General features: G+C 42.5%; 1 protein-coding gene across 2 annotated transcripts in view; it reads right to left on the minus strand.

Annotated features, from left to right (window-relative positions):
• Positions 1-25,899, minus strand: part of MTHFD1 (methylenetetrahydrofolate dehydrogenase, cyclohydrolase and formyltetrahydrofolate synthetase 1) — a 45,786-nt gene that overhangs the window by 13,869 nt on the left and 6,018 nt on the right. Inside the window, exons 1-18 of one of the 2 annotated variants that reach the window (XM_013940842.2) lie at positions 23,782-23,966; positions 23,157-23,241; positions 20,810-20,869; positions 20,057-20,110; positions 19,577-19,713; positions 19,277-19,377; positions 18,792-18,928; positions 16,970-17,081; positions 12,160-12,287; positions 11,414-11,511; positions 10,317-10,490; positions 9,679-9,815; positions 9,336-9,382; positions 7,170-7,277; positions 6,998-7,072; positions 5,183-5,285; positions 1,910-1,986; positions 814-954 (exon numbers count right to left, since the gene is read on the minus strand). In XM_013940842.2, coding sequence (XP_013796296.2) covers positions 814-954; positions 1,910-1,986; positions 5,183-5,285; positions 6,998-7,072; positions 7,170-7,277; positions 9,336-9,382; positions 9,679-9,815; positions 10,317-10,490; positions 11,414-11,511; positions 12,160-12,287; positions 16,970-17,081; positions 18,792-18,928; positions 19,277-19,377; positions 19,577-19,713; positions 20,057-20,110; positions 20,810-20,869; positions 23,157-23,204 — 1,737 coding nt within the window. In that variant the 5' untranslated portion in view covers positions 23,205-23,241; positions 23,782-23,966. Of the gene's footprint in view, positions 1-813; positions 955-1,909; positions 1,987-5,182; positions 5,286-6,997; positions 7,073-7,169; positions 7,278-9,335; positions 9,383-9,678; positions 9,816-10,316; positions 10,491-11,413; positions 11,512-12,159; positions 12,288-16,969; positions 17,082-18,791; positions 18,929-19,276; positions 19,378-19,576; positions 19,714-20,056; positions 20,111-20,809; positions 20,870-23,156; positions 23,242-23,781; positions 23,967-25,899 lie in introns of those variants that run through there. The other variant, XM_067295081.1, reaches the window with a different exon arrangement.

Genomic DNA, 25,899 nt, shown 5'->3' on the forward strand with positions numbered 1-25,899 from the left:
TCACACACACACAGAGCTCAATCCCCCTTCCTTCCCCCAAACAGGGCTGCTTTCTCCAAAGCATTTATTGGAAGAAGTGCCTGGGGCATAGGCTGAAGCACTGTTTGGGAGAGCGGTAGCTGACACACTCCACAAACGTGCCAAGAACTGGGTTAACCATTATTGTACGGATAACTGCAAGACAGTGCTGCAGCTTGTGCCCCAGCCCTGTTTTACGTACCAGTAACAGACATCACCAGTTCCACTATATTCAGCATTTCACACAGTGGAAATAAGGGATTTGTGTCTCTCTCCCACGCCCCCAACACCTCCTCCTCTCCCCCCACGCCGCCCCAAGACTGCCTTATGGAAACCTTGCACTTCTTTGCAGAGTTCAGCTTTTATAACATTGTCTCCCAGCAGAAGATAATTCATCACCTGTAATTAAACTCGCACAGGCTTTGTTTCTGCTCAGTGTTTTCCTCCCTCCAGGGAGCCTGAGAAAACAGGATGGCCAGCAGGATGCATTTTGAATTCTTCCTATTCATATTTATGCTTCTTATCTAGATACCACTTGTATTTCCCCATTAATTCCTATGGTGCAATCTGACATACAGCACATCACAGAGCCCCTTGTCCATGCCCAGATCGCATGCACATACACTGTGCATAAAGTCACAAACCTTCACTAAATCTAAGGGCTAAGATTTCACCTTTAATCTTTGATATACTGAAGTCTTTTCTGTATGTAACCATCTCTTTACACTTTCCAACCCAAGTCTTTCAAATGCAATAGCAGGCATTTGGCATTTAAGGACTGAATGACTCTCTTACAAGGTCATCTGCTGTAACTGGTTCTCCCTTCTTGCTGGAAGCTACTACCATTCTTCCCAGACGCATTCTCATATCATCCAACCCATCAGCGAGTGCTAAGACTGCCATGATTTCACTGGCCACCGTGATGTCAAACTGTGCCTGCAAGAGATGAATAAAGACTGTGAAAAGAACTCATCATAATTCCCTAGCAAAAATCTTTATCTCCATTAAATTCTTGGAAAAAGGCCAATTATCATCATCTTAAAAAATACACACATACATACATAAAAGCAATCTGAAGTATTACTCTCAGAACATACTTCACTTCAAATATGCAGCTTTAAGCTAGAATTTTTTCTGCAGCATGAAGTAAAAACTACTTATTCCACTGCTATTATGTGATTCTCTCCTGGTACATAAATTAATGATTCATGAAAAAATGTTTAACACCAACAAACTATATTTTTGAAGACTGAGCTAGTTTACTAACTCGTCTGACCATCACTAAACAGTATAATATACAACAAAATCTAGCAGATTCTGTAGAAAATGAAGGGTAGAATTCATCTGACATAACAGAGACACCTCCATCTAGGCTAGGCACTCTAGGGACCTTTTCTAGTCAATAAAGAGGCTTTTTGAGCATAATCCATTCGAACTATTAACTTGACAGCTACTTAAGGATGAGAGGAATCACAGCCCAGATTGCCTATTTTTCTCTATCGATTATACAATAAATCTAGACAACGAGCTCAGACGCAGTGTCTAGTTTTGGCCAGCTGCATCCCACCCAAAGGGTCTGGAGTGGCTAAGGTTAGCAATTGCCACGCATCGTATTTGCAAGGGGTATTTGTGTGTCACTGTTACTGTGCCACAGTCATCCCAGTTCAGGAAGCCAACATTCAGAACAGGGAAAGAGGGGAACGGATGATAAAACTGAACATAGCGTTGGCAGTGAATTTAACTGCCTGCTGTAAGGGACTTTTCTACTTTCTCTTTAACAAGTTACTGGTAGAAGATGAAAATACCTGGAGTCAGGGAATCTTGTCTTAGGACCATGTTTTCCTGTGTGCTTTTTAAAAGATGGAATAATGCAAGAGATGAGTACAATTACCGTTCGCGAGAATCCTTTTTCTGTTGGAGATTGTCCAATAGTGATTCTCCTAAGGAACCTGTCATTTGTATCCAGCACTGCAGGGATGCAGATAGGAACATGAGAAGTCACGTTTCAAGTCATACGTTTCATCTCTGCCCTATTAGGAACACCCAACTAGACCAGGTAGGAAGATTCGGTCTAAGATACCATCCTGTCCTCAACAACAGCAAGCACTACTCAGCATGATACTTCCACCAAACCGGAACTGCAATGATTTTAAGATACCCACAGTCGCACATTGGAGATGCTGCACTGGATCGTGAGGGAATCAACCTCCCTGCCTCTGCGTTAACCATAAGGCACAAGCCTCCCCAAAAGCAAAGCTGATGGTATTATTCCAATTACTTTTTCACCATCATTAGTCAACATGAGATCAGGACATTACTGCAGCCAAAAGGAAATAAAATTATCATTTTAAAAGATAAATGATAAAATGGACAGATTCTACCCTTTTAGTGGGAATTTCTACTCAGCCCTGTTAACTCAAATCATCTTGGAAACATAAACTATCTAATATTGGCTTAAATTTGATGTTTCTTACTATCTGCTTGAAATATCCTAAGTATTTTATAGAAATTTCCCATGAGACAGACTAATTTAGTCACATTAGAGGCTACAAATCAAGTTTTGGAGTATATATTTCACACTGCATTTTCATAAAAAGGAGACAGAGCAATACTCTTGGGGTCTAAAAGAGAAAGATCTGTCTGTATTTGTAATTCCTTTTGCTAGTGAAAAACTAATTCAGCCAGGCTACTTCACCAGGAGAGATCAATCTTACTTTTAGTTAACGAAAGCCACGGATTACTGATGTGATCTGTATTTGTAATGTCCAGCCTAAAAACATATCCCAGGATACTCAAGTTTCAGCTAAGTGTTTGGACTGAAGATACAAATTTGGGAAGAGGAGCATGGCATTGCCAAGGCGCCTGAGCTGTAATGAGCTTTAGATACTGAGGATGTCAGAAAGCGGTGTTGGCTGAAAAATATCCTGGGCCATCCGTTTATCGATTCTGCACTTAACTCTGTGCTGCTCTTGCAAGCAGGATGGCCAGTGAGGTACTAGACTCCTCTCTCTAGCAAACTGGCTAAAAGTGGGACTTCTGCAATCACACCGCCTGCCCATCTAGCTGCCCTTCCCCTTCCTTTTTCAACTTGCCTTCCAAGTTTAACTGCAGTTCGACAGAACGGTAGGTGTTTCAACAGTTACGAAACGCCTACAAGTTTTGCAAAGAGGCAGCTGGGGAAAGACAGGATGGACCCCAGTTAGTTCTTAGAAAGGAAAAAGCAGGCAGAAATCAGCCATTATCTATTCCACTGGGCAACAGCCGACCAGCCTGCAAAGATGTAACGAGTAACATGGGGAAGCTGACGTGTCTATGGCTGGGAAGAAAAGAGGCTGGAGGGGTGACAGACCGTTTCATAGGAAACCAGGAGTCTTTCGCCAGGTGCTAACAGAGTAACTTGTTTAACAGGAAGCATTATACAAAACTGGGAAAATCCGTGATAGAAAAGCCTCTGTAAAATATCTGAGAAATACTATTACAAACACAAAGTAACACTGAATCCACATGCAGATTTTCTACTTGAACAGACGTTGCAGGACATACCTGTTCCAAAATAATTTCTAGCTAGAAAACAGCTAGACTGGCACAGACCCCAGAAGGTATACAAGTGCTTAGTATTAGCAGAGTTTATTCTCACACAGAAAGGAAAACCAATTGTTTCTTAGTACTTTTACACTTATTTGACCGCATCTGATGATCCTAGTGTTAAATTTTCTAAACCTGTTATAATAAGTATAATCAGTGAAAAAGTATAAAGCTTCCAATTTAAGACTGCAAAGAAAACAGAACATAATAGAACTTTAAAGAGAAAACTCATACTGGAATTCCTTAATACAGAATTATCCAGAGGCTGCTGATACCTGAAAACACCTCTAACAATGAAGCTTAATTAAGCCAGTGGTTTCTGCTATCCTGCAGGGTGCAAGTGTCCAGACAGTGCTGCTTTAAACGCTAGAACAATGTCTGAATCAATCAGTTGCTATTATTTCTTTGCAGCTGTAGTTGAACCAACCGATTCAACTGGGACAATATCAAGATCAGTACCTGGAAAGATTTACCATTCTCTCATCCCGTTAGCAGATTTGTATTGCGATTAATAAACAAAACTCAGAAAAAAATTAATGACGAGAGAAGTCTCTGCTACTGTTCCAAGACAGACAGTAATCTTCAACAATTTAGGATGCAGCTGACTGATGATAGGGGGGTGGGAAAAATCAGCATTTATTGCCAATCAGTCTTCACAGGAGGCAGTGGACTCACTGCTGCTGCACATACATCCCTGCAATCTAAAAATATATCCTAGCAGCACAGTGCAGTACCACTGTCCTATCTCATATGCTTTACACCCATGTAACAGGGGGACAAGCAGCCCATCTCTAACGTTACCCAAAGTGCAAAGCTCATCAACCACTACTGCTTTCAACAGTAAAGCTGATGCTTGAGGGGTAATTCAGACTCCCCAAATCTGTTGCTCATTACTGAGCTCAGAGGAGGCTGAGGGAAATAATGTACCTCTAGTAGGTGGGATGAATCTGAGGCAAAGAAATTCAAGTCATATTTTTCAAAAATTTCAAAGGTACCTAAAGATGTAGGTCAGCACTAGTAAAGATGGTACAAATGTTTGATTAAGATGATGTTTAATACCTGTTTAATTCCAAAATCGTGTGGGATATAAGCCCAGCACACTTGTGTGTGCGTGGTTTTTCCTCTGGGTACCTACCTATACCTTCAGGTATCTTTAAAAACTTTTACAGCCTGGCCTTTACTTGCTGTCAGCCCCCAGCAGAGCATCCTGAGTTTAATGCCAGAGCAGTGCCCTCTTGGTGCTCACAGCCTTTTTTCAGGAAAAAGGCTGTTGGCTACAGTTGCTGATCTCTGAACTCTAAGTGACTGACAAAACCAGAAACAAAAAACTGTACCCATTCGTGAAGTCTGCTCTGAATTCACAAAGATTAAAATTCAAACTTCTGTGTCAGACCCTTTAGTAATGAGAACTCAGCTACAGTCCAAGAAAACATCTATCCCACCAAACACTCCAAAAGAGAGGCCAGCCCGTTCTTCTCTCCCATTTTCCCAAGAAAAACAGTTCCTGCTGCATTTAAAAACTTCTGGTTTCACACACATTTTGTTTCCTAATAATTCCTTCATTTAATGGCTCTTGTACCTCTTTGCCATGTTATGGTGGCTGGGTCAATATCCAGTCTCACAAATACATTTATCTCTTCCTTTGTCAAAGCTGCGGGATCAGTCTTGTTAATGCCCAATTTCTAGGTGGAAGAAAGAACAAAAAAACAAAACAAAACAAGAATTAGAATGGAAAGATTTACAGAAATGAATTTTCATTAAAGCAATTAGCCTTTGGCAGCAGCATCTGCATTTTCAGAAATAAGGAGGGGATGCCTTTTTGGTGCTCCTTCTCCTAGGTCCCCGTATCAGTGTGTACGTGGAAGCAGAGCTTGCTGCTGGCCAGCTAGTAAAGGGCAAAGCAGACAACAGAGCTCATTAGGGCAGGCTGTCACCAAGCTTTGTGTAAAGCATCTACAGAAAGAGTAAGAGAGAGAAAGCTCTGCAGTTTCTTACATGCCCTGCTCTAAGCATCAGCCTCACATGCTTACATCCACTTCCCATTAGCTTGCCTAAGGTCACTGCGCACAGCCATACGGACTGAAAGACACTGCTTTCAGCACGCTGGTTAAGCAGCACAAAGGAGGAATTAAACAATTCAGTCACAAGGCTGTCGGCATCCCAGAAAGCTGATCTTGAACGTACTGAGAGGATGGGCAGTTTGCCAAGTTGCTTAATTGAGAGAAGAATTATCTCAAGAAGCCTGATACAAGTGCAAGCATAGGAATGGGGCAAACGATTGAGCTCATTTATGAATGAGCAAGCTCATTTATTTATTTACTTTTATTAGACAGCTAACTCCTCCTAAATCCTCCTTTAAAAATCCTCCAATTAAAAATCAAGAAGATCCCCCTTTCTGGAGTATTAGTATACCTTTCACATCTCAGCATTCACTAACCAGAAGAGTAGTTAGGGTAGAGTTCCCTCAGCAGTCTGTCAGTAACATCAAGCAACATAATATAATTTCCTTGCTCAGCAGAGGAAGCAAATCACACTTTCTTTTATGGTTGAGACATTATAGCCAATTAATAAATCAGAGCTTTAGCTTCCTAAGCATTGTTCTTAGACTGTTGTTCCTGATCTCCAAATGGGCAACTGATCCAGCTTGAATATTGTACAAACAGGTAATATGCAGCTTGAAAAGAGCTCAGCAGGCCCTAGACGAAAGGTCTGAGCCCAATGCAAAATTATTCCTCTGTTAATCCTCATTTTTGCAGAGGCCAGGGACACACGTGGGTTCACATTGATTTCTGAGGATGAGAAGAGCTGCAGTCCACTCAGGGACTGCCACTCATTGACAAGGCTGCTCATTTAACTGGGATTTTTTTTTTGGGGGGGGGGGGGGAGGGGGGAAATGTCCGTTTCTACATGTTTGTTCAATCTGAATAAGAAAATAAAACTCTCTACTACCTTCTCTTTCTGCTGTATTCTAAACTTGCCTCTTTTGTGCTGCAATATCTCAACAGCTGTCACATACATAGGAAATATTTATCTTCAGCTGTAACTGAGTATAAGGGACAAAGACTGTTTCTGGTCCTGTCTTATGCTGCACGAAAGACACCAAATTGACACTATCAATAAAGGGCACTGATCTCTCTACCTCTTCCCACTATGTTACTCATACAGTGTATGACAAACGAAGTTAGATCAATGATTCTTCCCCCTTGGGGCTGTGTCTCATCATTATCTGTGCTGAAAGAAGGGCTACCATACTTTCGCACATTTTATGCAAACAATAAATGCCAGCAGAATAACCTACAGGACAGCACAGTGGTTTCTGCAACCTGCCTCTGCTTATGCAACAAAAGAATAAGTGGAACAGAGCCAGGAACCAACTTGAGACCAGTGAACTTACCTGTAGTCTTCGAATCTGAATGTCTGAGAACTTCCTAACACCATTGACAGGAGGCACCAATCGGTTATAGAGAGCCTTACAGAATGAAACGCACAGTTAGTGGGGATGGCATACCCAAAATATCTTGACCAAAGTGGGCTGGGCTCAAACACATCATAAGAAAGGGTCATACCTGGTCAGTCTGAGTTAGCTCATGGAATATACGTGCATCGACAGCAGCAGCAACCAGGTTGTTTGCAGCAGTGATAGCGTGGATGTCACCAGTGAGGTGAAGGTTAAACTAGAGGATATAAAACGCATCAGTTACCCCATCCTGCTGCAATTTTCATTTATTTCAATTCATCGTAGCCAGATGGAAAGAGAAATATTAATAGCAATGTTAAAGTGGGTGAGGGTAGAAGGGGAGAGATTGCTCAGTACAGTATGTGGAAGAGAGGAAAGAATTTCTCTAAAACAGAAAAACGCCTCCCCCACATTTATGTCATATTACAAACTTCCAGAACGATGCCTCCACATAAGAAGATTTTTGCACAAGAAAAATTCTGCCAGGCTCCTTGATACCTGAGAAGACCATGGGATGACACATCTGCATGACACCTCCTTTACCTTCCTTCTGACCTACTCACACTATTTGCACAACAGGTTTGACACCTACATTAGCCGAAGAGGCTGCTGCTCCCACGAAGATACCCGAGCTAAATTCAAACTAGCAGCCTTGGGTAGTGACAGCAGTAGAGCTGTGATTGCATAGAGCTCTGCATAAGCTAACCACTCAACCACTCGCACAATATCTTAGGCAGAACTGTAGACTACATACTACACAGTGACACTGCTAGTAGGTTTCTTGGTTCTATTTGATTTAAAGATAGTCTGAGCGAGCTTGTCTCCATGAGTTATCTTGCTGCACTATAGCTATGCTGACAGGAGACTCAGAACATATAGCTTACTTGACAAACAAGAATTATGGCAGGGGAGAGACGGGAGTGGTTAAAACCATCTTTCCTCTGGAGCAGTGCAGTAAAAAAGGAAAATGACATTAGAAAAGGTCATATAACAACAAATCTTAAGATACCACACACTTTGTCAGAGCCTTGCTACTGTGGTCTTAAAAAACAGACAGCTAAAACCAGAGTCAAACTGTCATGTGCTAATTATCAATCCTAATTAGCAAACCTAATTATTGCCCATTCTTATACACGCAACAAGAAACAATTACTATCACCTTGGTTCTGCAGTCCTCACTTTAAAGTTTCTCATTAGCTAAGTATTTTTTGGGACAAAAGCTGCATGCAGAAATATCCAAAGATTTATCAAGGTCATCACTGTGACTAGTAACTCCAGACATTTGCATTTTATAAGGCATGCATTGATTAAAACACCCCCACAAGCCTACAGCGTGTGTAATTCTACCACGTGGGTCATGCTTAAAGAAAGTCCTTTCAGCCAGCTTCCTTCCAAGAGTGGGGCTGTTTCCCACTGTTGCACACAGTTAAGTATTTTGGCTCGTCTTACTAACAGTCACAAACAGGAGAAGGTTGTTTTTCCTCAGTCACATCTCTCATTCACAGATCTTTTGCTACCTGACTAAATCAATCTGCCATCTCCTTAACATTTTTATCTTTTATGGACTTGCCACATCAATCAGAACAAACAGCCCTTTGATCATTTCTGCTTTTCCTCCTAGAATTGCCCTGCATCAGTCAGTGCACAAGAGAGAGCTTCTACAAGCACTCACATGAGAATTGGGGGAAGCACGAGAGCACAGGCCAGCACACATGCCTTTCAGCTCCCTGCCCCCAGACACAGGATTTTACTTGCTGCCAAGTCACGTTAGAAATATGCAAAAATGCTAGTCACCTGCAGGCTAAAGCCTTGGCACTACTGATTCTCATCTTCCCTTTTCCCATCGCATGTTAGTGATCTAAAACATAAGTACACTGAAATAACACACAGAAAAAGTAAGTGACCACTGCTGCTGACAGAATTACTTAGTATGCTTCCAAAATGTAGTGAGTTATTATCATCTTCATTTCAGCACTGAGAAAAGGAAGCACAGGATGTGCTTTGCTCAAGGGGATGCAGCAATTCAGCAGTGGAAAAGGGCAGGGAACAGAGATTCTGAATATCCAGTTCTATGAAGTATTCCCTGACCATGCAGACATCCTTCTGAAGCAAAAGATGATGTCTGTTTTTGAAAAAGGTTTTCTGAAACCAAGCATCTGTTCTTGGACAGCTACACTGGGCCATAAACAAAGAGATCTCATAAATTATCTGACTACAGTATCTCTTGAAAGCCTGCAGGTTATTATGTACAATGAGGCTTTGTATTAAAAATTACCTCTTCCATGGGGATAACCTGAGAATAGCCACCACCTGCAGCTCCACCTATAGAGAGACAATAGTTAAATCATGCAAATAAAGGTGTCCTTAGCCCAGAGTGATATTACATGCATTTTCTTAAGGGTTTTAAGCAGCCGCCTACTGTTGAATAGTTTAGTTAAAGTCTCAGCACAGCAGTTAGGGACAAGACTGAAGAAAATACTCAAAGTTTTTTTTTCTTAAAGAAATGTAATCCTAACTGGGAATTATGCAAAACTATAAGAGCAGAAAAAGAAAAAATCTATCTCTGAATGCCATCTTTTCCCATTCATTCCAACTGCAAACAACAGAACAACTCATACCTTTTATACCAAAGGTTGGCCCCTGAGAAGGCTGCCGAACACAAGCAAAGACGTTCTGGTGGAGGTGTGCTCCTAAGGCTTGAACAAGACCTATGGTAGTGGTGCTTTTCCCCTCTCCCAGCGGAGTAGGAGTTATTCTGCAGTACAAAGCACAAGAGACACGATGAAGCCTTCGTGGTGGATGAGACTCAAAACACTTACAGGGATAACACAGGCACCAGTGAGTGCAGTTAAGGCCAAATCAAATTCTGGATTGGTTCAGACTTCAGCTAATCTTCAGCAATTGGAAATTGGAATGAGATTGGCATACTATTACACAGCTTTCCTCTAAACCAACTTCTTGGTAACTGTTGGACTAGGAGGACTTTGAATATGATCCAGTCTGCCCTTCATAAATCTTACCTGCAGAGCAAAACAATGAGTGACCAGAAGAGAACTACTAAATCACGTTCCCACTATTTGGCACAAGAGATGATTCTATTTCCCAAACAGACAGATTTTTAGCGATTTGTTAAAACCCAGAGCACCTCACATAGTCACCTGACCAAAGGGCAATACAGTCACAAGCCATGTTGACAGAATTTCTTTTCACCTTGACACCACGTACACAATGTCTCCTCAGTGAGGGAAGTACCTACCCAGTAACAACAACGTATTTGCCATTTGGCTGGTCCTGCAGTCGCCTGAGAGCCGACAGCTGAACCTTGGCTTTAGTTTGGCCATAGAGCTCCACCTCGTCAGGGAGTAGGCCAGCTTCTTTCGCAACTTGGTCAATGGGCTTGGGTATGCAAGATCGCGATATCTCAATATCACTTAAAGAAAGAGAGCAAGGTCAGTTCATAAAACACAGACTTCTCACAGATTATCTGCTTCTGGCAGGCGTGACCCACAAACACCCAATCTGTATTTTAAAAGGGAAGCTTCAGCCTCTCCTAGCTAAATGAATCAACCCCACCAACACTGGTGGCATTAGAATAGGCGCGTGTTCAAAGCAGTTAAAAAAAAACAGAACAAAACAAAAAAACCACATAGAACGCCTTTCTGTAGATACCTTTCATGCTCCCTTATGGCACTTTGCATATTTTGAACTGTTCCTTGGGGGCTTTACACCAACAGCTCCTACGTCAAGGTGCTATGTTTTTGTTATGTCAGACTGAAAAGCTCCCAAAAAAGAACAGTGCCTTGCTACTTGCTGAGTCAGCAATTATATAGCCGGCCCAAGCTATTTTGTGGACATCCATGTTTATGCCTTAATGATATCCATATGACCTGAGCTGAAGTGCACCATTAATGTAAAATGGCAACATATATCATTGGAGCACTGCAAGTTAGTTCTGCTCCCTTAGGAAGGCCTCGCAGTGTTTTCTCATACCTCTTTTCAAACTTCAACCTCGGCTGCAATCTGTGTAAATCAACCTCAGAAGGATTCACATGGTCCTATGAAACTAAACACTAGTCCTGTGCTGAAGTGGGGCCCTGGTAAATCTGATGGGCTCTAGGGAAAGGAAGAAATCTATCCAGACACATTATTCTCTTGGGCCAGGCCTATAACTTTGCCATCATTTTACAAAAGAAAGCAGTCAAAAAAACCCCAAAACTCAAAACAAAGCGGTTCATTTCCCAAACAAGCCTGCCAGCAGTACTCTCATGGATGCCCTGTATTATACAAAGCTTGAGAATATAAGGGAATACTATACTGCATGAATACTCCCAGTGGCTTCATTGAAAGCATTACCTTGGAACAGGCATCTTTAGCGTAAGCTGGTTATATCGGATGTTCCATTTTCCAGGCTGGAATTTCTCCAGAAAACGTTGCGCGCTCTCCACTGTGCTCTAAAATGAACATGAGAATATACTATAGCAATCACTGCTGTACGAACCACAATGGTTAACATGCAGAGGCTCAGAACGGATTTCCCCTCCCCTGTGTCTCAGTCTGGGATTAACACAAGGTGCTTTGGTTAAATTCACTGCTAAAAATCCAGACTAAGGTTTTGCTTGTGATTTTCTTAAAAAGAAAAAAAACATACATCTTTCAGTGCACTGCTTTTTTTTTTTTTTTTTTTACATTCTGTGCCAGCAGGCTCTCTTGAGCAAAGCGGAGAACAAGAGGGAGCTGGCTTATACTGTTATTCTCCCCTTTAACCCATCACCTTGTGGATAGTTTTAGAGCTACACACAAAGCTTTATAAAACAAGCCCATTTCTCATAGCTTTAAGAGGCCACAGTCAAAAAAACAAGAAAACCCAGAAACCCAAACCCCACTTCTGTCCTAACATTTCCTTTAAGTACATCTTCTCCCTCAGTTAACTCAATCCAAATTGTTTGAATTAGGACTTGGAAATCCCAATTGGTCTAGACCTTTGTAAAGCAAGAAGGAAGCACAGTTGTTTTTAGCAGTGCGGCAGCGGCCAGCCGCAACGCACCCCAAAAGGCAAATCCAGAGGAAATGACCAGCAGCGTCACAGGCTGTTCACATACCTGCATTAACATGGCCACAGTCATTGGCCCAACGCCACCCGGGACAGGGGTGATGTAGGAAGCTTTTTCCTTTGCTGTACTGTATGCCACGTCTCCTACAACCCTCTTCCCACTGGCCTTTGTGCTGTCTGGGGATTTAAGGAAAAAAAGCTATACAGATCACATTTCATCAAAGCAACAGAGAAGGGAGCACTGACTGATGAGCAAGTCTGTTGGAGTAACTAAATCAGAAGCTGAGTCTCCAGAAGTTGCAAAGAAAAAACTAAATGACAGCACGGGACAAAGCTGTTATCACCAGACTTCACTCCGAGCAGACTGTCAGGGTGCATGCAAACCATCAGGCACCATTTATCCTCAGGCGAGTTAGACCAGAGGGTCTCTCCTTCCCTGAGGATGCAGGTGCTTTCTCGATGGCGTATGCCCCATAGGGCAGTTTGAAGAAGATGCCAAAACAAATGCAGCTTCTGGCAGCAGAGGGACCAAAACCACAGCCCAAGTCTCAGATCTGTCGAGGTGTAAAAGCAAATGAGACATACGGCAGAGATGTCAGCTGAACCATCCTCTCACAACTTCTGCTGTACTGCTCTGAAGAGACAGGACAGCTTCCAGCTTGAAAGTGATATGAACCAAAGGTCTAGAAGATGTGAGAGAACAAACATGGTTTGCTTGTCCCAGAACCCCAGATTGATATTTCCTCTTCCATTCTTGAGGAAATCTAGGCCTTATTATTGAATAAAATCACATGCCTTTACAGAAACTGAAGGCAGAACGTGCTGTGCTTTTCAGTCACTCACTACCTTTCTGATGACAGACCAGTAAACACGGCAGCTCACAGAGACCAGAGTCTCTTGTCTAAACAAACTCCCAGGCAGCTTAAAAGAGCTCCAGCAGAGTAACCTCTTTTCTCTCCGGCAAAAAAACGCCACCCCCTGCTAAGCTATGCAACCTGACAATTCGGAAGCAGATACAGCATTTTTTTCTCCGGTGGTGACCTATTCACTGGTGACCAGGAAAGCTCAGCCGTAAGGAGCGAAAGAGAAAATTCATTAGTAAACTGGTACTGTCATCTAAGAAACACCGATTTTAGACACAACATAAAAAAGCCAATTTAAGTTTCTCCCCTAGAGTGGCAGATCCTTATTTCCGTTATGAAGACTCCAGGGAACTTTTTAAGTGGTGTGAAAAAACTGAAGATAGATTTTAATGTTGCTACACTGAAAGATTATATTGCATACAGTAAGCGTATGTTTGCACAGAACATAATCAATAACTTTAACATACATTTGGTGAGAGGGAGGAGTGGAGGAGAAACCAAACTCCTGAACAGCTGAGTACAGTAAAACTGAAGAGCGAACAAAAGCAGCTCCCACCAACACTAATTTTTAGCTGCACTGTTACTGGCAATGAGCAGTTTGGATGTTTTGCTGCGTTTGTGTTTTAAGCAATGCTTTTTTTTTTTTTCTCTCCCCCTAAAGTTCAAAGCTTGAACAACGTCACAGCTGTTAAGCAATGTTTCTACAGCAACTGTCAGCTTTGCTGCCTGAATTGCAGAGCAATCTGGCCTCCCAACCCAGAGAGCAGTTTAATTAAGAATGCAAAAGGAAAATAATATAATTACATTTTCTTCCAAGGATGCCAAGCAAGCTTACCAGTCGCCCCAGCCAGGAAGACTCCAGCCCCAAGAATGAAGAAAACAAATGATGCATTAGGCACTCCAAACACAAACAGCCTGATCTGCTACACAGACACAGTGATGAGCACAAGCCAAAAAAAATAAAAAGAAAAAAAAAATCCATGCCTCTGCTTCCACGCTACATGCCAAGCACTGCTGAGAGAAACTTAGGAGCTATTCAATTACCTTTAAAATATTTTTTTTTGAAGGAAGGCTCACATCAACAGTTTCTGCCTTTCTTATCCCCATAGTTTCACCTCCTCAATACTCATCCTCCTGCTCTTTTAAAAACAAACTAGTTACCGAGCATCAGCAACACTAACTGCTCCCAGTGCCTGCGTGTCTTCCGTGGTCCAGGAGGTTCTCTAGCCAGCTAGAACAGATGATAGAGAGCATCCAGGCACTTTGAGATCAAAGAAACAAAGGACATGCCTACACACATGGGACAGACAGGTATGGTTATCTCCATCTGCCTCCAGAGATGGCTGCATGGGAGATAGCTCTGGTCCAGAAGCTGCTTTCAGGCTAATGACTTGCCCCAGTTTGGCAAGCCAAGGGCTGGAAATGGCTTCCAAGCAAAGTTGCTTCAGTTATCTCCCTCCTGTGTACATGTATCTGTAACATGTTTCTGCTGGACATGTGACTTCAAGGGCATAAGACTATACACGACCCTCATCTGCACAACATGTAGCCACCTGTTTGCAGGTAGAGAGAATGGGCTGCTGCTTTTTCCGGACATCAGTGGGAATGGTATTTCATGAGGAATTCAACACAATCTGATCTTATAGGCCTATGATGCCAGCTTGATTCCCATTACATGGAGGTCTAAACAGCGCATCAGGTCCTTCTAGTTCATCTGGCATTTGAATTGCATGGCATAGAGATCCACAGAGGCTGATCCTCTTCTGCTGCTCTCATTCCCAATGTCCAAGGTTCCTTGCTGGCTAAGGCTACAAAATCCCATGGCATCGGACGATTCTGAACTGGGTTGCTTCCTTTATCAGAACTCACAGAGGAACACTTTGGAGACTGCCATCTCTGGGAACATCCTCTGTCTGCACTCCTCTCCTTTCCTATAGGAGAGCAATTTCTACAGGCTTGGAATAAGGCATCCAGGACATCTACTGGACTAGTCCTAGCCCTCCAATAGCAGCAGTAGGGAGAGAAAGGCAAACACAATCCAGTTTGGAAAGGGAACATGACACACTTGTCCGCTCTAGGCTTGATATTTCAAGAGGTCCTCTTTCCCTCTCTCTACCCAGAGAGAAAACGAGAAGTTCTGTTCAGCTGTAACACACACGTATGCAAAGCCAGATGTACCAAAATGGGTCTGCCTACTCTGGCCTCCGAACTGGGAGCGTACAAGCCAGCCTCCATTCAAAAGCAAAACAGCTGCATTTGCTGGTGCTACGTAGCTATAACTTTTCTAGCTGCAACTTTGCAAGTCTGCATGAGGCTACTTTGTATGGACATGCCGAATCAGATCACCAGCAGGATCACCTCTACAGGGACTCCCACTGCGAGGACAGGCACATCCAGAAATCTCCTTGTCCTCCAGCTGCAAATCACATCTACGCAGGCACCCAGCTATGGTAAGCTGTAAGGCATTTCCCTCCCAGCATTCAAAGCACAGCCACAGCAAGCGGTAATACTCTTTCTATATAGTGTTGTAGATGGAGAAGCTGGCAAACTTGCTGCCATTCTCCTTGTGTCATTGTAATTCCCATAATTCTGGCACTGGCTTCCCAAAGGATACCACCGAAAACACCTTTTGCAACTTATCAGAAGGGAAGAAGGGGCTAGATAAACTCAGCAGCTTCATAAAACCACGAAAAAGTCAGTGGCAACTATCATTTTAAAATCTGACAGCTTCCACGGTACACTCTCAAGCCCTGACCACCAAGTCTCACAACGCCACCGGCGTGCTGGCATGTAACACCGACTAGGCTAGCTGCACGAGAAGCTCAAATCTTAGAGCACTGCCCGAGGCAGGGGAATTGCAAGAAAACAGGGATGTGTCCTCAGAGATGGAGTCCACATCAGGCCTGAAACAACGGTCATACCTTCATATGTCAGAAACACTATGGTAGTTTTATTTGCAGCATGTTAGTGAGGGAGGCTCCGTTCCACTTTGCTTTGTGCAAATCAGAGGTGGCCCTCTGTTTTTTGGCAAGTTGCCTAAGTTCATCGAGAAATACATCAAGCAACAAACAGCAACAGCAGATGACTTCTTTTAATTTTAATTAGGCAGAGGACTAATGTTTTAAAATGCAACTCAAATGTCAGCTTTGAAGAACGAGACTGCTGAGCAGTACAAGAGAAATTTCTTTACATTCCATTAAATAATGGCAACAAAATGACTGATTAATTATGAAAACTACCTTTTAAAAGCCTTGTGGGTGTAGCGCAGAGATAGCTGGATGGTGACTAATTTTCCATATCATTCAATATCTGTAATTTGGATTTAAAATGAGGTGAAAACAGAAATTGCCAGACCGTCTCCTCCTCCTCCACAAGGAAAAAGTAGCTAAGTGAAATCCTACCCCCAAATCCATTACGTTCAAACACTCTGTTCTATGCCAGAGCCGCTGTCACCAGTACTCTTGCAGAAGCTGTTGTTTCAAGACAACAGCCATTCAGGCCTAAGTTGTTAAAGCTGTGGTTCAACAAATGCACAGCTACTTTAGGAGGCTGCATGCCATTTATGTGTTTCAGACAGAACAGCTTAATCGGATCCAACTGTGCAAACTAATGACAGCAAAACTCCATGCTTACAAGTGACAACAGCAGCACGACTTCACTGTGTAGTTGTGGCAAATTATTTATGGATATTCTGTTGTAATATTTCATAGGCCTCCTCTTGCCCTACAGATCATCAGCCACCCTGAAGGCAGAAACAAAACTGCTGCTGATCTGCTTCAGAACAGTAGTTCAGACCAACCTTTAAAAAAATTTTTTTAAATTATTTTTTATTACGGCATCTTCAGGGGTTGCCATCATTACCTAAGACAGAGACTTAAAAGAAGAAAAAAGTCCATGTGAAAGAAACACCAAGGAAACAGTATCCATGTACTTACTTAGCAACTGCATTTATATACAAATAAACAAATCCCCACTCTTTATATATTACCCACGCACCTGGCACATGGTTGATTCCACAGTCAATTACAACTGCACCAGGTTTGATCCATTCACCTTTTACCATTTCAGCTTTACCAGCTGCAACCACCAGGATATCAGCTTTAGCAACCTACAAAAAAGGCAAACAAACAACTCTGTATCACATAAGCAGTGGAGAAAGGCAGGACTGCTGCAGCAGCAGCTCAGATCAGCTTAAATTGCAGTGAAACTGTGGGCTCACTAATTGCCATTGGAGAAATGGAGGGGCATTGTCAGCAATTAAAAGTAGCTAGCAGTTCCTTGGCAAAGACAAATTCCCACAGCCAAAAATTACAGCCTGTTTTCACACTCCTACCCCGAACTGTTGCTAGTCAACACTTTAGAACCTCCTCTGAACTCTTCCATGATTCTTAAGTGGATCATACACACTAGTTCTAGATAAAAATGAAAGCGTTCTGCATATTCTAATCTTCCTCTCTTCCATCCTCCCTGCATGGTGAGCCGCTCTTCTCAGTACCCAAAATACACCCAGCACTCACCAGGCAGCAGCCAAGAACAACCTCTGCACAGTACTCTAAGCTGTGCTTCACTTGTAGCAGCACTGTCGTGTGTTTTTTATGTCCAGGACTGTGAAACATGCAACTCCGGGGAATGCCAACTGTAATTCAGCAGCAATATTTGTTTAGACAGTAAGTTTGACAGATCTGGCCATGAAGCTGCTATTAGAAAGTCAGACTAAAGCTCGTTGTCACTTCTTGTGCTGCTTCATTCATGTATGTTTAGGAAGCTGCTACCCCATGGATTTTTTTCTTTTAATCTGTGTAAAGGGAGATATGTTACTTCTAAGATTTCGTTAAGAATTAGCACTTCAATTGTTAATCAACTTAAAGACAGCCTGACTGAACAGCAACTCTATCGCATGAAGCTTTGCGGCATTTCTGAGCTGCCTTGTGAGTTATATTCAAATACACCTACCCCCTTTCCAGCTTTAAACACTTGCCTACAGAGCCTGGCAGTTTTGATTGCTCAACAAAATCCAAGTAGGTGGCAGCACAGCAACACATGCTATTTCTGTCATTCCCACTGCTAAAGAAGAAAATGGTACCAACTCCCAGTCATAGAAAATAGACCTGAAGGAAATTTGGAGAAGATCATTTGGTCCAGCATTTCTCAGCCACTAAAGCAAAAGGCCACCTGGCTTTTCTTTTTCTTTCTTTCTTTTTTTTTTTTTGGGGGGGTGGGGAGGAGAAACACATATGATATTTTGCAAGCCGCTACTGGAGATTAGGAAGGGATGATTAAACACTCAGCACCTGCTCACAGAAAGCAGAAGTAATTTTACTATTACAACTACAACCTTCCAATTAAGCACCAAAAATAATCGGGACCCTTGCTACCAATAATCCCTAAGACACAGCCACCTAAACCAAACAGCCTTAAAGATCAAGGGCAAGTAAAAATTTAAATACAGCTCCCAAGTAAGCTTTTTCTCTTGCGTGAACGTAGGAGTTCCTATAGTACAGACCACTTCTGGTTTGAGTGCTTGTGCGTGAGAATGATGCATGCACACATCCCACCTTCAGTGTTCAACTAATGGAAGTCTGAGTCAGCACACAGCACAAGTCTCGCTTCAACCCAGCATTAACCCTACTGCAGTACAAAAAAAAATAATTAAAAAAAATAATCATACAACCATGCAATGAACAGGACTGGGGAACTGTTTCAGATGGAAAACAGCCCAGGTCCAGCTACTTAGACCACACAGGGTAGTAATGAGCAGTTGGTTGCACTGGCTTGCAGCAGCTAAAACTGGAGCCTAACACATCCATGCTGTCCTTACCTCCTCAGCCAGCGTCGAGGTCTTTGAATGGCAAGTGGTTACTGTTGCGTGATTCCAGAGCAGCAGGTCATGCATGGGAGCACCGACAATCTTACTGCGGCCAACCACTACAGCTCTTTTTCCTGCAACTTGGATGCCTGTAGCACAGAAAGCAAGTGTTATGATAAAAGTAAAAATAGGTCAGCGTGCATCCCAGTACCAACAAATTCAAACAGGTCTGAAGGTTTTGGTCAGTTGAAATCTGGCTGTTACCTCAGGATACTATTTTTCTCCTGGGCTGTGTGTGATAGGGGCTTTGAGAGTTGGGAGGAAGGAAGGGAGGAAGGACAGCTTTAAAACCAGCTCTTTTCCTATCTGGAATGACAGAGGTGAAATGGGGCATCTCAACAAAAGCTGCCATGCAATACACAAAGGCACCAATGTACCCTGCAATGTGCACAACTTCTCACTGAAGACTAGCGTACTCATGAATAATGAATCCTTACCTGTCTGCCTGATAAGTTCCATGCATCCTTTTGGTGTACAGGGAATAAAGCAGTCTCCAAGGTCCCCTCTGGAGAGTTTCCCAGCATTGATGCTACTTAAGCTGTATTTTGAAAGAAAAAAGGACAATTAAGATTCCCAGCCTCAAGATCACACAGCTTCCAAAATACCAATATTTATGCTAATCCACTTAAAAAAAATTAATTTGCTTCAGAATTCAGAAGTCATTCAAAAGAAAAAAAAAAAATTCATTCCAGAGTAGCTGTCATGCTCTCTGCTCTCCAGTGGTGAAGTTAGCTTACCCATCTACATCCTTCTCAGGTGCAACAGCATTGGTTATTTTCTCTGTATTGATGGGTTTATCAGAGTCGAGTGGCAGCTGCACTATAAAGCCATGAACAGCAGGGTCTCCATTCAAAGAGGCAATGCACTTGAGAACCTACAACAAGGAGAGACCAAAAACCTGATGGATGATAAACTAAAACAAGACCGAGGCAAGGGAAAAAAACCCCACAATCCTCTCAATTAAGAGACACAGTCAGTGTATTTAGTTCTTCCACCCAAGAGTATAAATCACTTGTATTTGTTTCTTTTTAGAAGTATACCTGTTAAAGTCTCTTAAAAAAATAAAAAAAATAAAAACCAACTGGTTTCAGTTCTTTTGTTGTAAGTTAGTATTTTAGGACAAGAAGTCTTTTTTATAAAATCAGATGGCAAAGCTAAGAGTTCATCTTTTTAGCTCAAAACCAAAATTAAGTATTCTTCATTACTATGTCACTTACCTCAGCTTCTGTTGCTGTGTTTGGCAGTTTTATGTGATTGGCACTGATCCCAATCTGCAAATGAGAATACCCACAAGTCATCTGGTTTCTGAACTGACATGAGAGACTGACCTCGACATTCTGTCACTCCAGCCCACCCTAAGGTAGATTCTCTCATATTTCCCAGGTCTATCTCCATTTCCTGTGGCTATAGTCGTATTATTTGGAAATACCATCAATGAAAGATTAGTGCTTTGCCTAGACAGACTGGTCTGTAACTCTACTGTCCCATTCAACTTCTGGAATGAACATCATCCTGTTGGCTTGACAGCATACTGCTCTCCAAGGTCAGCAGAGGAGATGCCAGCTATCCCCTAGGGAAACAGGGACTCATCTATGTTTCCAGTCGTGCTGTAGGATGTAATGTACCCTTCAGTGATTGATGCAAGGCAACTGCAGGTACATCAACAAGGTACAGAGGGAAGATGAGCGCATGGCCATGGGTCAGGACAGACAAAACAGCAGTACTTTAGGCATGTGGAATTTAAGAGTTGATTATACCAAACATTGCACCAACCACACTGTCGTTACTGGAACAGAACACATGGCTAAGTCTCAGGTTACCCATCTACACTCTTTCCTTATAACAAGGAATTCAGGCCAGCACTGGTTTCTTCGATACAGGCAGAGCTTAAACAAAGCTATTTGACTCTCAGGCTTTTTTCCCATGTTCAGACTTGGCCAACCATTGGAAGGCTAGAGTTTGGGCATTACCTCAGCAGCAGCTTTCAGCTTCATATTAATGTAGAGGTTTGAATCATCCCGATTTCCAACCTAAGGTTGAAAAAGACAGTTGGGTCACACCACACAGTAGAGACAGTCACAGGCTGAGATGGGCTTAACCCTTGGCTTCCTTTGTCTGAGCTACACCAAGCAGACAGAGGTATTCTTGAATAACTGTAAAACACACTGATACAGGCTATAGACAATCTGGCTAACAGGGAAGTGTCCTTTCAAGTAAAGTGTATCTAAAGAGAGGCTGTCTGATCTCCTAAATAAACAGCATTTACAGCTGTTCAAAAACCTTAGAAACACAGAGCTCTCCAGAGCAGAAAAACACCTGCTTGTCATCTCTTCTGAGAGGTTTAAATGTCCAGTTAATTAACATGATCAGCAGGTGCTTATAATATCCAATTATCTGATTAAGGTTTTCAGAAAAGTTGGGCCTCTTTGATACCTAGGAATTTAGAAATTAGATACCTAAGAAAAACAAAACAAGAACAAAGCGATGCACAAAATGCTTCAAAAGAAAGCAGCAAGTAGAACTGAAGCCTGGCATTACTGGGCGATTACAATACCACATTTCAAAAGACTGCTTGAATTATCCAGTATATTTTGCTAAAGGTAATACTCCTTGTAACCACAAGGAAATGAGGGACAAATGGGAAAAACCTGGTAAGCATACACTTGAAACCCAGTTTGCTCATACTTGGAAGCTATCCCTAGTTCTCACACAAAATACAAGCTGCAGGGGTGACTGCATTGCCTTATCACTGCACTGGTTCTTCTTCCCTACACAAAGGGGCTGTTTCCACTTTACAGTCTGCTGTGTTTAGGAAAGGGTATACCTCATACAAGAGGGAAAAGATGACAAATAGAGATGGCAGCAGGAGATGTCAAAAAAAAGACCATTTATAGTGTGCAAAAGAGAACATGCTTGACTACAGGACAAAATCCAAGATTAGTCGACTTATTCTCTCAGCTCAGAGGACATCAGCCACATCCCAGGAAAGGGGAACATAAGTGTGTGCAGTGCTATGTATCAGAAACAGCTAATTCTCCTGATGTAGACAGCTGAAAAATAGACAGATGAGAATCAGTATCAGGAGATAAGCTTCCCCAACCACAGACTGTTAGCTTGAGAAAGAGCTTTGGCTTGAAGAGCCAAAGAGCAAACAGGTCACAAAAGACTAATTACTCCGAGACGCCCAGGACTGATGAGAACCCAGGCCAATCAAGAAAAGACTTCAGTAACACTAGCAGAAAGGCATTTATGAAGACAGTTTCCAAGGTCAGCAGTTCAGCAAATTCCACCAAAGCATCCCATACTACACTTTAAATAAAAGACTTCCCCCTTCCTTTTATCCGGCTGAAGACAAGATGTCTGCAGAGATAATCTCCTTGAAGCTAATGGAAAACAAAACCAAGAAGGAAAGAACCAAATTTGTTCCTGGCATTGTAGGGGAGCGTTTAGTTTGTACACTATAGTGGTCTGAGCACTGGAATCCAGAGACAGGTACCAAGAACTTTTCAGGAGTCCAAAATAGTAAATAAGAACAGAAGCCACTTCTGCAAACAGCCTCTTTTGACCCATCAGTTCTCTGTGCCCACATAGTTCTTTCCTGCTACATGACAGTTGCTACTGCTAGTCACCTTCTGATCTAAACAGCTGACCAAAGAGCTTCCATTTTTCACAGCTGCAAGGAAAAAAATCCACTTAATTCTGTGAAACACACAGGCCCAAAGCCTGCACTGACAAGACTGTTTTTTTTCCCCCTCCGCAAACACTTCTGCATAGATGCTAGCATTTAATCAAACTTATGACAGACATCAAATCCAGCAATGCGATTTTGTTCCATCCCTGCATTGAAACTCTTCTTGGCCAGTTTTTTTTTTTTTCCCCCTCCACGTTCTCACATAACAGCAGATCAAATCCCTTAATAAACCTCCCAGCTCTAAGATTTCTGGTACAAACATGTCTCAGAGCTGACAAACTTTGGGGCTTACACAAATGCAGACTTGGAATAGACTCTACTAGCACTGCTTCCTGTTCAAAGGCAAATTTTTCATCATTTCACAAACATAGCAGTCCAAACACAGAATGACAAATGTTAGAGGGGAGAGAAAAAAAAAAAGAAAAAAAAAAGAAAGATTGTTTCTGGGCCCCAGTAACTGGCAAAATGCATCACAGAGCTGTGTTAACATCCCACATGGAACTCAGCACTTTTGTTCATTATAAAGCATTGCCATTTTGCAAAACAGTTTCGGTGAAGCTGATCAGCTGCCCACTTACTACTGTGAAGTGACACAGATATTCTGTAGTTATTAAAGAAAATAATACCTGCAAAATTGCGAGTCCTGGTCTGAAGCCGGGGAATTTCTCCTTCATCTCAGCAACTTGCTTCTTTAGTCTCTCTCTCACTTGTCTGAAGAGCAGAGAGAGAGGAAAAAAAAAAAAACCACAACAAGGTAGAAGTTAGCCAAGGGTCTGAATTCTCATACAATGGTAAATCAGGAGTTGAAAAATCTACATATGGGCAGACTGGCAAATGCACGCTTATGCCTTGAGTACACAAGTCCCAGAGATCCCCAAATAAGATGAATGTCCATAACTGACTAAGACACTTTGGAAGTGTCATCCAAACTATTTTATTTTATTTTTTTTAAAGTCCACTTTGTGCTTCTCCTCACATAGCAGTCACGCAGGACACAAGGAGAAAAAGGTACAAAATACAGCATAGAAATTCCTGGGACTTGAAACTCTCTACTCAAAAGTGAATCACCTTTCTGTACACCCATCTGCCACAGGCACCAGTCACAACATTGCCGTACATGCTGTCCTGGCAAAGGACAATGAATCTACAATGGCAAAACTCTAGAAAATGGCTAAACAAGAGGTCCCCAAGGATACATCATCGCTACATTTGGCCAATAATATTTGTTTCCATTTCATGTCTTGGTGTAACCTTGCTGTGATGCGCTGCAGTCCTACAGTCACCCTCCTGCCTCCAGCCTGCTTCTGCACTTGCCAGCATGCATGCAGGACAATGTCCCCATCCGAGCGCTTCCGAACACAGCCAAGATTTTTCCATGTGAACACAAGGAGAATGGGAGAGAAAAGTGAAGCAGTGATCAAAGTGAGCTAAACCTTGGTACACTGCTCAGGTTAACCCTTCAGTGAAGACATGTGCAAAGACACAGTTATCAAAATACAGCTTCAAGATGGGAGCACGAGAGGATTCACCAATTAATTAATGGTCTCCTTGTGCTCATCTACCCTCAAAACAGTAACCATGAGGTCTGCTACTTCCCAAGTAGAACCAGACTTCCCAGACTGAAGAAGATGCTGTTGCTGCCAGTTGGTTAAAAATGCAGCAAGGACATTGAAACAGAGGAAGTAGTTGATTCCACCTGGGAGACTGCAGTTCCTGCCATTTAGGGGAAATCCAGGAGGACAAGTAGCCAAGCAAGCCAACTCTATCCTGCAACTATAAGAAAATATAAATACATAATATTATATATAAATATAAATCAGAAATGCCAGAGGCAAGACGAAAGGGAACCGGGAACAGCAGGCTGCTCTGCTCTGTTGCAACCCAGCCACACTGTTCCCAGGGGATTGTCGCAGCTGGCCCAGCCGGAAGCGGTCCTGAGGCTGTTCTCGCTCGCTTCTCAGGGGAATGACCCGGCCGCCTGCCAGCCCATGCTGTGCCCCAAATCACACATCTCTCCTGCTGCATCCCGAATCACATGGTCAGAGCCCAGCTGCACCTGAGGTGCTGGTTCAGAGTACCTATAGGTGTCTGCTTCTGGTCTAGCTGTTCAAATCCCTTCTCTTAACAAGAAGTTTTGGTAAAAGAGGTTGTTCTTCATCTTACTTCAGAAATAATTCCTAGGCCTCCTTTAGCTATCACCTCTGTAAGACTTGACACTAAGACTGACTTTCTATGACACCATTTTTTGAACTCACTAGCCTTCTCCTATCAGTTCTTCATGCTGAAGTGGCAAAAGTTCATCTGCTGGGTAGCAAAAACCCCTACTACCTCTCCTTGCACTTCAGCTGCAAGCCCCTGGGGAAGGCACTAACACTACAGCTGCTGACACGATACGGCCATAATAATGACACAGCCACTGCAAGTACCATCAGAAACCCACTGTGCACAGCCTCTAAGCCGGTGCCGTGGGCCAGATCTTTGAGGGAGTTATTTCTGAGAACAGCCACTGGTAACTACATGCAGTGGAGGCAACGAGGTAAATAGCACTGGACTGTGACCTGCAAGCAAGAAGAAATGCAAACAAACATCAAATGTATCATGATTTGCAATGTGATAAAGCTCTCATAAGGGACAGTCAGCTGGAAAGGGTCTCAGATCTGGGTTTTACTTTTAATCTGGTCTCCTCTGTGGAGGAGAAATAGTCCAACTTGGGGGTCTAGTTTCCCCTCTCTCCTCTGTGTAGCAGGGCTATGATATGCTTTTACCCCCAGCAGCCATGACTGCTCACATATTATATTACTGCCATCTTCTGTAATTAGGCACTAGCTCATTTCTCCTTCAGCTACAGAAGAAAGGTAACAAACACACGAAAAAGTGGTGCTGCCAGCACTGATTTGGTTTCAGAGCCTTGAAGAGAGAAATCACTTGTTAGATGGCCACCTAGCGTTAATTAACTACCACTGCTCTCTAGATACAAGAAAAGCCACAGAGGTTTGAAAGAAAATTCAGTTAAAAAAAAAAATCCTTATTTTAACTCTGCAGAGTTATAAATATATTACAAAATAATCTTTGCAAGCCAGCAGCTATTTAGTGATATAGTTTGCAAAATCAGATTGTGCCTTATAAGTCTTCACAAAGATTAAGAATTCATATTGACAAATTATTAACGGCATTTTTATTATCAATACAAAACACTTTCACTTTTCAAACACAAATCTGCACTTCATTGCACATGGTGGTTCCTCCAAAAGCCTTCCCTGGGACACTAAGCCCCCTCCTGTGTGCGTAAGCTGTTGCACAAACAAGCTCACACTGCAAACAAGGGTCCAGGGTCCACCCAGGTTAAGGACAGCACACGACTCTGAGCAT

Source organism: Apteryx mantelli, chromosome 4 (assembly GCF_036417845.1).
Source record: "Apteryx mantelli isolate bAptMan1 chromosome 4, bAptMan1.hap1, whole genome shotgun sequence".
Taxonomy (NCBI): Eukaryota; Metazoa; Chordata; class Aves; order Apterygiformes; family Apterygidae; genus Apteryx; species Apteryx mantelli.